Raw genomic sequence first — 11,625 nt, forward strand, 5'->3', positions numbered from 1 at the left:
AACCAGATTTGGCACAAGGAAAGTATTCAATAGTTTGCGAATTCCTGCTCTAATCAACCTTGACACATCGTCAAACTGAACTAAGTATTTAGGTCACTTCCACCTGTTGGGTCAAAAAAGTATCACGGAATTCTTTATCAAATACCGATTAACTTAAGGAAACATTATGTCAACAGACTGCCAAGAGCCATCAAGGTAGTTACCAGATCAAAAAAGTAATGTCAATTTTGGCACAACTTACTTTTAGTAAATTCCTGTTGACTTCTATTGATATCGTCAATATGCACACCAGGCATCACCTACTTAGCAAATCATTCTAGAATTTTGACTGATTTGTACATCAAATTTACTGATTTATAAAATATTTGACCTTCATCAAATTGGGGGTACCATTTACAAAGTCTCCTTACAAATTCCTTTGATATCTTTTTATTACTGCTTGGTCTGCCTTACTTAATGCTGCTTAGACATTCATTTCTCTTTATTATACTTCATATTTTCCAGAGAGAAAAATCATTCTTCTTAATGGAGAACTGAGAAACATAGTTATTTAGTTCTACATTCTGTTTTTACCTATCATTTCAAATCATCCCCGAAGTGGGGTTCTAATGCTTCCTTAACTATATTTTCATGGTAAACAAACATTTTGCTATATTTCACATTTGTTGGAAATCAGCCTTAATTCAAATAAGTATTTATTGACTTATGCAACATTTTTATTCATCCTAGATTGTACCTATTTCTATGTAGTATCTTTTACACACACACACACACACACACACACACACACACACACACACACACAAAGTACTACTGAACTCCATAGCTATTTCTTCTTCTATCTTACTGAAAATATTGAAGACTTGAAAATATTAGCAATTGTATAGTCAAAAACTTCATTTTTAGTGCCTCCTTCCCATAACTTCTGAAAATATCTTTCGTAAAGTCTAGATACAGTTTTTGCCTCAATTACCTTCTTTATAATTATCAACTTTTGAGGCTAAGTACTTTTTTCATGTGTTTATCACTTTCGCATCACTAATTAGATCTTATTTGGGGTTTAGAATTATATTCAGAATAGAAATTTCCCTTTTATATCCTTCATTGAGTGAAAATGTGGCCAGCAAAACAAGACAAATATGTTTCACTTTTAGTAGAATTACGACTTTTAGCAGATATATAGGTTGATGAAATACTTCATCATTACTTGTCCCTATGATAAGATTCATAATTTTTATTATGAAAACATTGTACATATTTTAGTCAATAGTTCAATTGTATTTTAATAAGCTATAAAACATTTAAACTTAACCAGTAATATTTTATCTTATAAAATAATTTCATAAGCGATACCTTATTCTTTATGAAAATATAATAGGGTAGGAAAATAATTTCTCCATTCAAACTGATCTATTAAAAAAGACAGAAGAACAATTTGATGGCATTTGGGCTACACTTCAAGAATATATTATAAAATATACACTTTAGCAAGAATATCATTTTTATATCAATGTGATTAAAGAATTTTAGTGCAAATTATTCTATATTAAATTTTACTTGAAATATAAATAATTATGTTTTAGAATTAAGGCAAAAATATTAAGATGTTAAGGTATATTTAAAATACAATTCTAAGTATTATTAAAGTGAGCATAGTAACAATAAGTAAATATATTAAACTGATAAAGGAATTGCTTAGGCACAGGGGAACTAACTGCTCAATACAAAATGAAACAAATAATAATATGAATAATATAAGGTTTATTACAGAATCAAGTAGGATGCAGTGAAATTCTGGAAAAACTATTTTAAAACTTACATTGTAAAATTGGTCTTTATCCTTGGATAAATTTAGGCATTTAATTTCTAGCAATTTTATGTAAACTATGATGGGGTATCAAGGAGAAAAGAATAACTAATTTTAGGAGCAATAAAATTTTTACTATAGGTTTATGGTAAAATTGTTACAAGCATATGTCTCCCCCCCAAAATTTCTTCTCTATCATGATAATGTTCTAACCTTCTAACACAAAATACTAGTTACTTTGTTTTATAAAGAAACTGGATTGAGACACAAACATTTCAATAGCTGTTTTCATATACATATAAGATTAAGTAATGAGCATATTCTTTCAGATATAGTGTTTTAATAAGCTCTTTTAAAAATAAAGGAAAATAAAACAATAATTTTACAGACAAAAAACAAACATGCCATGGCTTTATCAACATGGAATAAATAACTTAAAAAAGAACGAAGTTTTTTCACAGATTGAGAATATAAGCTAGAAAGGCCATACATTCACTAAGTCAGCATACTTTAGTGAAGCAATGAAAAGCAGAAGAAAAAAAAAGGAGACAAAGATACTAGAATGGTATGGCTGGGACAATTTCTGCTGAAGACAACACATGACAAAATGATCATACACAAAGATGTAAGCATCAAGCGTAAGTGATAATAAGGTCTATATCCCATCACTATTTTTTTTCTTCTCTCGTGAATTGGGACACAGGTAGTATTAGCCAATGATGTCATGAGAACAACTGAGAAATGAACCTCAGAGAGAATTGTAATTCTAAGACACTGAGCTAGGAAGTATACACCAGAGCTTTCCAGGATTCCACTGCACAATAGCCTTCTTCTGCAAATGGGTTAAATCTGCCCACGGTAGGGTTCCCTTAATCCCTGGTCCAGCAGGGCAGGTCCTGGGGAGACGGGAGCCTGCAGGCCAGCTACTCCTGGAGGCCTCATTTATATACCCCTACGTGGCGAGATCCAATGCCATTTTCTGTGTGTGCCATGAGGTTAAAAAAAAAAAAAGTGAGGTGTGCTGGTATAGTAGACAGTTAACTATACATGTGTTCTACGAAGTATTAATATTAAAACATTTAAAATTAAGACTAATTACCTAGCAAACACAGAAGAACGTTATAAAGAAAATTCTGATTGGATCTGGGTTTGTACAGAATCAAGGTTTTTTGAGAACAATATTATTTTCATACAACTGAAATTCACTTTTGCATCAACTTTTTCACATGGGAAATGATTCCTTTGAATCAAATAGCTGAAACAATGAATTGTTGGTCTCATGATACCAAACAATAAAAGGGGTAAAACTCTGAAATTAACTTTTGTCTATGATAATAAGACAAATTTTTCTGTCATTATAATTTAGCTGAAGAAGTATGACCCTGTGGTTCTTTCTCAACTCTAAATAAAATCCTAAAATAGTAAGAACAAAAGCAAAACCTAATAATACAAAACAGCATTAAACCTTTTGCTACTTTGACAGTTTACATATACAGACTAAATCAGACAAGCTATTTATTTAACTGAAGCGCTTATATTTCTATAAGTAACTCAGCATTCACAGAACTCCTAAAACTCAGGATGGTTTTCTTTTTACCTCCTGAAGGTTGTCGAGATTTCCGAGGAGACCGGGGTTCTCTTCGGTAAGGATCGTTGGAGCCATATAATTCAATGGTGCCCAGGTTGAGAAGTACCGCTTTCTGGAGGTAGTCAACCATCGCGATGCCATTACAATTGCCGAAAACTACCCTGGGAATAGGAAAAGAGCAAATATTTTAGCACAAATAAGTAATTACAAGAAAATGTAGTCCATAAGGCCAAAAAAGCAGCATGACGGGTCTTAGAGAAAATTCCTCTTTGTAACAAGACGATCCCAGACACAAAAATACGGGTTGCGCATGTCTTTTCAGGGAATCGTGTAAATCTTCTCAAGACATTAATGATTACAAATCAATAATTAAAAAAATTTGACACAGGAGTTGCAACTTGATTAGAGACATAAATCTCCAAGCTAGGTAACATGCGTCTATCTTTCAGACTTAGGGGAATTCTGAGCCCCTCAGCCCCCTAGGGAAGCAGAAGACTATATCTTTCGGAAAGTTTTGTGATCAACTATAAATATTAAGATCATTTAAGCCAGGGGTTGAAAACTGAAATGTATAGAGGGGCTGTATGTATTTTGTCATGTATAATGTGCTCCCGTGTATAATGCGCACCCACATTTTTGGCTCAAACTTTCAGAGAAAAATAAAATCTTTTGTTTTAATTTTTTAATTCAAATTTTTATTTGTTTATATTTAGGTACTTGTTTTTTTGTATTATAAAGGAATTTTAGCATTTATTTTTTAACATATTATGGTACAAGAAATTTTATGTAAGGGCCGGCCGAGTGGCTCAGTTGGTTAAGAGCTCGCTCAAGAGTCTGAGCTCTGAGCAACAGCGGTTCGATGCCAGCCCGAGCTGAGCAGCCGCTAAGCTACCAATAGGTAGCAGGATGGCTCAGCTAAAAAAAAAAAAAAAAAAAAAAAATTTATGTAACAAATAATTACAAAACACAAAAATAGATACAAGGTACAAGAAATTTTATGTATCGGTAACCAATTTATGATATTTACTCATCATAGAAGGCCAAGAACTCTTAGTCGTTGCAAGTTCGCCATGTTCAACAAAAACAATTATTGTATTCCAGGGTATTATTTTGCATATGGATATCATTATTGATTTCTAGAGTTACACTTTTAACTCAAAAGCATAAATAAAATAATTAGAAACATTTACACAGATACAGAATTAGTACAATCCATATATAATGTGCATCCTAATTTTTCCCTCACAAATTTGGGCAAACAAGTGCTCATTATACATGGCAAAATACGGTAAGTAAGTAAAACAGGCAGATAGGATGGTGGAGAATTAAATCATATATGATTCATCTAAAGAGGAAAAACTTCAACTTGGTCCAGATAATCGGGTTATTCAGTTGGATTTTCACATTAAGTAATCTTGGCAACTAATTCAAATTTTAAAAATACATAATATACTTTTGGCTAAACAAAATACAACTGTGAGCCAAATGAGGCTGTGATCTTATTCCATCTGTTTCCTTTATGGTCTTGGGCAGTAAAATATTAAAAAGGAGAAGGTCTGTGTTCTTACATCACGGGGCAGCAAACCAAAGACATGAAATAAGACTATTCAGACTATAGCCAGTCTTAGCTGTGTGCACAACTAGGAGAGATAGAGCAGGTGGCAGTAACTACAAGGAGGGAGAAGAAAGATGAATGAGTCCCTGGGGCTAGCTGGCATCAAGGAAAGAAACAGCGAGTGACCTATACACGAATAGCCCTGGAACTGAGCAGTTAGTATATCGTTTCTCTTATTCCACAATGCCTATTTTAAAATAAACAAACATATACTTTATATTATTATATTATAAAACTATATTATAATAAAAAGTATGTATAATTAACACTATATGGCATGGATTAATACATGCAGCTGTAGTATACACAAATGCTTTATTAAACTATTACCATGACTTTAAAAATCTATGCAAGTTAACTTTGGAAGTAGAAAGAACGAATTATATAGCTATGGTAACCACTTACAGAATCAGCTTAGAACATAGTCTTCTGTGTTAATGTTGTTAGACCTCCATTATACAAATTAATGATAGGGAATTATTCCTGAGAATATATCCAGGAGAGGGTATAGTGACTTTAAACCTTAATCTCAAATAATTAATTCGTCCATGAGTCATTTAACTTTATATCAGGAAGCAATATATGCATACCTAGAGTAAATTATTCAGAACAGTATTATGTTCCTTCCAAATAAACACTGGATTTGGTCTGAAATTAAAATTATACAACAACTTTTTAAGTGATGCTATAATAAAGATCATCCTTTCCATTAAAAAAAAAAAACCTGTATGGAATACTGTGAAGAGGCTGAGAAACAGTTATACTTACAGTCCATAGGAAGAATTGACTGCCAGGCTGGTTATCTGTTGTGGTGGTTCTCCGCCTACCCATACCAACTGAATAACTAGTTCTGTCTGATAACCGGGTGACTGTTTCAGTGGTGAATTTTTAACTCTGTAATAAATGAAAATATGTTACCTTTTAATCTTCAGTATCTCATTAGCCTATGTAATTATAGTCATGCATAAATACCTATACAAAAAATAACTTTAATATACAAAATATAAGTTCCACATACAAAATAGGGGTGGGTAACAGGTGGGAGGGGGAGTGGGTAAGAAGGGGAGCGAGGGACGAAAGGAGGGCAGGAAGGGTTAGGGAGAAGAATGCGGAGAAGCAGCAACCCAGGAATTAAGAAGAAAAAAGATGCATGTTAGAACAGCAGACTTAAAACTTAAAAATACACTTTAACTAAATGAAAACAGGCCAAAAACATAACGAGTTAAAGAACAAGTTAAAAAAATGTGAGCAATTTATTTTTGTGTGTGGCTATACTATAAAAAACTCTATTCTGACTTTAAGGTGAGAACATTTTTGATTGCACAGACTTTTCTCCAGCAACTGCTCTTGTAAAACATGCAAAGCTTGGTTACTTGAGCAATTCCTGAAGCTTCTGCCTTGTTGTGATTGTGTGAAAGGATGGCAGGGGGCCTACTCAGTGTTCAATTTCCTGACATCAAACTCAAGAGGCAAGAACCTTTCTGAATTATTCAGTTGGTACTTCTAGTGAAGACCATGCCAGTTGACCTCTTGCTGCGATATTTGGTAGACTCACCCTAGGTGAGAAAAGGCAGTATGTTGTTCAAATTTCAGGGTAAACGTGAACCACTGAGGGTACCCCTAATATGAATAAGGTTACAGGCACTTCTGCCTGTGTAGTCTGCAAGGCAATACACTCAGAACTGTACACAGGCTGAGGCAGAAGTTCTGATTTTTCTCAGAAAAATACCCACTATTCAGCTGCAGCTGTCAATCTCAAGAGCTAGAAATAAAGACTGAACAGCATTGCATCTCCCCCACAGACAGCCTCTGTTGACATAAGCATAAGCCGAAGAGTCTACTGTGCTATTTGCTCCTTATAGGAATTAGGTGAGGTTCAAGAAAGTGTCCACCTTTCCTCTTGGCATATTTAATGTGCACATTAGAATAGATTCTCAAAAGGAGGAATAGCCATTCAGGGATAATTTCAGAAGTGCATATATGGGCACATTTAAGTACTTAAGTGATGAAGACGCACACAACCCCTTGAATTCTTACCTTATCCAGCATGAAGAAAATAAAAAAGTTCTTAAAAATAAGCCAGCTAAACCTGCAGCATGATCCCCAATTGTTAAAAAACTAGAAACCAGATCAAGAAATGACAGAATATGTTAAGATTTAAAAAATATAAAGTGGGAAGTGGGTGGGTGTTATGTTTGATGTCTACAATGGTTACATAAAAGTTATCATTTTAATGTTTTTTATGGAATTCAAACTTTACTTTTCAAAGACAAAGGGTTGAACCTTTATAAAAAGCTCCTTAATTTGTACAAATGTATATTTAAATGTCAAAATAATGTTTGGAGGCTTTTCAGTTTCAAAATGATTCTCTGTTTAGACATACCCTGCAAAAGCACTATTAAAATTCTTAAATAAAAACAAAATTTTATTGGTAAAAGGAGTAAACCAAATAGTTGCTTTTAAAATGTTTTTTTTNCATCAAACTAGTGATTCTGGGAAAAAAACACACCCATTTTTATAGTTCTTAGATGACAGATGTAATAATAGGTATGCATTTAATTTTTGACAAAATATTTTTTTATATAAATGACAGCAGGTCTTTAAATAGTAGTGATATATGGTAATAACTTAAGTATCCATCAATGGATGTTTGGATAAAGAAAATATGGGGTAGTGTTACCATACCTTCTTTTCATTGAAAAGAATGAAATGTTGCCATTTTCAAGTATATGGATAGACCTCAAGGGCATTATGTTACGTGAAGTTAAGTAAAACAAAGGAAGACAAAAACCTTATGATCTCACTTATACGCATGTGGACTCTAAAAATAATAACAGTAAAATAAATTTAAAAACCAAGCTCACAGATACAGAGAACAGATTGGTAGTTGCCAGAGGCGAGGGGGTGGGGGATGGGAGAAATGGATGAAGGGTATCAAACTTTCAGTTATAAAGTAAGTAAGTCGTGGGGATATAAGCTCAGCATGGTGACTACAGTTAATAATACTGTACGGCATATTTGAAAGTTGCTAAGAGAGATCTTAAAAGTTCTCATCACACACACAAAACATTTATAACTGTGTAAGGTGAACTAGGCTTACTGTGATCATTTTACTTGTGTACAAATAGCCAATCATTATGCTACATACCTGAAATGGATATAATATTATATGGCCATTATACCTCAATAAAAAATAAATAGTAGTGATAATACACTCGAGTACTACAATGAGCCTAGTACTGAATAAAAATACTCAATTTTGAAAATTTAAGCCTTTGGTATTTTGCCAACTTCTATTAAAGACTATAAAACATTCTATGTGATATAATTCTCATTCTTAAAATAGCCCACAAAGAAACATTTAGGAAGCTAAATTAAATAATGTGAGAGAGACTCTTTAATTTAGGCATTATATTACTGAGTAAGCTAAACCACCGCCCCTCAATACCTTCCCTCTGATTCAGGGTAAGAGTCCAAGTCCCACCCCCCATGACTGGCTGATGGAGATGACCGTATGGCACATGACTGGCATAGATTATGTGACTATGGTATATCCCATACCTCTCTGGCTGTATTTCCTCCCCTTCCACCTACTTCCCCAACTCCCTCACTGTTTCGACTCCAGACACAAATACTCCTCATTATACCTTGAACTTGCCAGGTACACTCCTTCAGAGCCACTGTACTTGCTGTTCTCTGCTGGGAATGTTCTTTCCACAGATATCCTCATGGATAACAGTTCTCTCACTTCCTTTAAATCTTTACTCAAAAGTCACCTGAATACTCTATTTAAAATTTAACACCCCTGTCACAGATATTTCAAATCCCCCTTCATTTAATTATTTTTTCCATTTAGTACTAGTATGCAATTTGCTATGTATCACTTATCTTTTTAACTGCCTGTCTTTTCCAGTAGAATGTGAGTTCCACAAGGACAGAGGTTTTTGTCTGTTTTATTAGTGCATAGCCCATGGTAGGTGTTCCATAAATATGTGTTGAATAATTGAATAAATATATGTGAAAGAATTTCATAGTATCACATCTAATCTATCTCCTATATTACTGCCAGATCCCCTTCTGCAAATATTCCTAGCAATATAATTACCTTGGCTTTGCCCAAATGTATCCCAACCCAATTAGCTAGCTGGTGATCACCAACATATACTAAATGCTTATTATGTGCCAGATACTGATCTAGGTGCTTGACTCATTTAACTTGCACCACAGTCAATGAGGCAGACAGTATTTTCCTCACTTTGCAGAAGAAACTAAGGCACTAAGTGTTTTAAGTACCTTATTCAGTGACAAAACCAAATTACTTCTAGAGACAGTCAACTCATTGTCACTGGCAGAGGTTATGTATACATCTTCTCTTTCAAATGTTTAAATAGGAGGCTTAATTTACTATTAAAAATGGTAAAAAAATATATACAATCATATGTTGTTCAATATAATATATTCACTAACTGAGGCATACTACATCAAAGTTAGTATCAGGCCATGAGTTGACCCACTAGGTCCTATGGTTTAATTCAAAGATTGGCAAACGTTTTCTGTGAAGGTCCAGACTGCTTTTTGGAGCCAATCTTTAGCAACTACTCAGCTCTAATGTTGTAGCATAAAAGCAGCCATAGATAAAACATAAGCAAATGAACATGGTGCTGTTCTAATACAAAAATAGGGAGTAAACCAGATTTGGCACAAGGAAAGTATTCAATAGTTTGCGAATTCCTGCTCTAATCAACCTTGACACATCGTCAAACTGAACTAAGTATTTAGGTCACTTCCACCTGTTGGGTCAAAAAAGTATCACGGAATTCTTTATCAAATACCGATTAACTTAAGGAAACATTATGTCAACAGACTGCCAAGAGCCATCAAGGTAGTTACCAGATCAAAAAAGTAATGTCAATTTTGGCACAACTTACTTTTAGTAAATTCCTGTTGACTTCTATTGATATCGTCAATATGCACACCAGGCATCACCTACTTAGCAAATCATTCTAGAATTTTGACTGATTTGTACATCAAATTTACTGATTTATAAAATATTTGACCTTCATCAAATTGGGGGTACCATTTACAAAGTCTCCTTACAAATTCCTTTGATATCTTTTTATTACTGCTTGGTCTGCCTTACTTAATGCTGCTTAGACATTCATTTCTCTTTATTATACTTCATATTTTCCAGAGAGAAAAATCATTCTTCTTAATGGAGAACTGAGAAACATAGTTATTTAGTTCTACATTCTGTTTTTACCTATCATTTCAAATCATCCCCGAAGTGGGGTTCTAATGCTTCCTTAACTATATTTTCATGGTAAACAAACATTTTGCTATATTTCACATTTGTTGGAAATCAGCCTTAATTCAAATAAGTATTTATTGACTTATGCAACATTTTTATTCATCCTAGATTGTACCTATTTCTATGTAGTATCTTTTACACACACACACACACACACACACACACACACACACACACACACACAAAGTACTACTGAACTCCATAGCTATTTCTTCTTCTATCTTACTGAAAATATTGAAGACTTGAAAATATTAGCAATTGTATAGTCAAAAACTTCATTTTTAGTGCCTCCTTCCCATAACTTCTGAAAATATCTTTCGTAAAGTCTAGATACAGTTTTTGCCTCAATTACCTTCTTTATAATTATCAACTTTTGAGGCTAAGTACTTTTTTCATGTGTTTATCACTTTCACATCACTAATTAGATCTTATTTGGGGTTTAGAATTATATTCAGAATAGAAATTTCCCTTTTATATCCTTCATTGAGTGAAAATGTGGCCAGCAAAACAAGACAAATATGTTTCACTTTTAGTAGAATTACGACTTTTAGCAGATATATAGGTTGATGAAATACTTCATCATTACTTGTCCCTATGATAAGATTCATAATTTTTATTATGAAAACATTGTACATATTTTAGTCAATAGTTCAATTGTATTTTAATAAGCTATAAAACATTTAAACTTAACCAGTAATATTTTATCTTATAAAATAATTTCATAAGCGATACCTTATTCTTTATGAAAATATAATAGGGTAGGAAAATAATTTCTCCATTCAAACTGATCTATTAAAAAAGACAGAAGAACAATTTGATGGCATTTGGGCTACACTTCAAGAATATATTATAAAATATACACTTTAGCAAGAATATCATTTTTATATCAATGTGATTAAAGAATTTTAGTGCAAATTATTCTATATTAAATTTTACTTGAAATATAAATAATTATGTTTTAGAATTAAGGCAAAAATATTAAGATGTTAAGGTATATTTAAAATACAATTCTAAGTATTATTAAAGTGAGCATAGTAACAATAAGTAAATATATTAAACTGATAAAGGAATTGCTTAGGCACAGGGGAACTAACTGCTCAATACAAAATGAAACAAATAATAATATGAATAATATAAGGTTTATTACAGAATCAAGTAGGATGCAGTGAAATTCTGGAAAAACTATTTTAAAACTTACATTGTAAAATTGGTCTTTATCCTTGGATAAATTTAGGCATTTAATTTCTAGCAATTTTATGTAAACTATGATGGGGTATCAAGGAGAAAAGAATAACTAATTTTAGGAG

At 32.9% G+C, this 11,625-nt stretch overlaps 1 protein-coding gene across 1 annotated transcript in view; it reads right to left on the minus strand.

Moving 5' to 3' along the window:
* The window catches only part of STXBP5 (syntaxin binding protein 5), a 182,049-nt gene that overhangs the window by 51,725 nt on the left and 118,699 nt on the right, over positions 1-11,625 (minus strand). Inside the window, exons 17-18 of the mRNA XM_019638917.1 lie at positions 5,779-5,904; positions 3,405-3,556 (exon numbers count right to left, since the gene is read on the minus strand). Of these exons, the coding sequence (XP_019494462.1) occupies positions 3,405-3,556; positions 5,779-5,904 (278 nt within the window). The remainder of the gene's footprint in view (positions 1-3,404; positions 3,557-5,778; positions 5,905-11,625) is intronic.

This window comes from Hipposideros armiger, unplaced genomic scaffold (genome assembly GCF_001890085.2).
Source record: "Hipposideros armiger isolate ML-2016 unplaced genomic scaffold, ASM189008v1 scaffold_41, whole genome shotgun sequence".
Taxonomy (NCBI): Eukaryota; Metazoa; Chordata; class Mammalia; order Chiroptera; family Hipposideridae; genus Hipposideros; species Hipposideros armiger.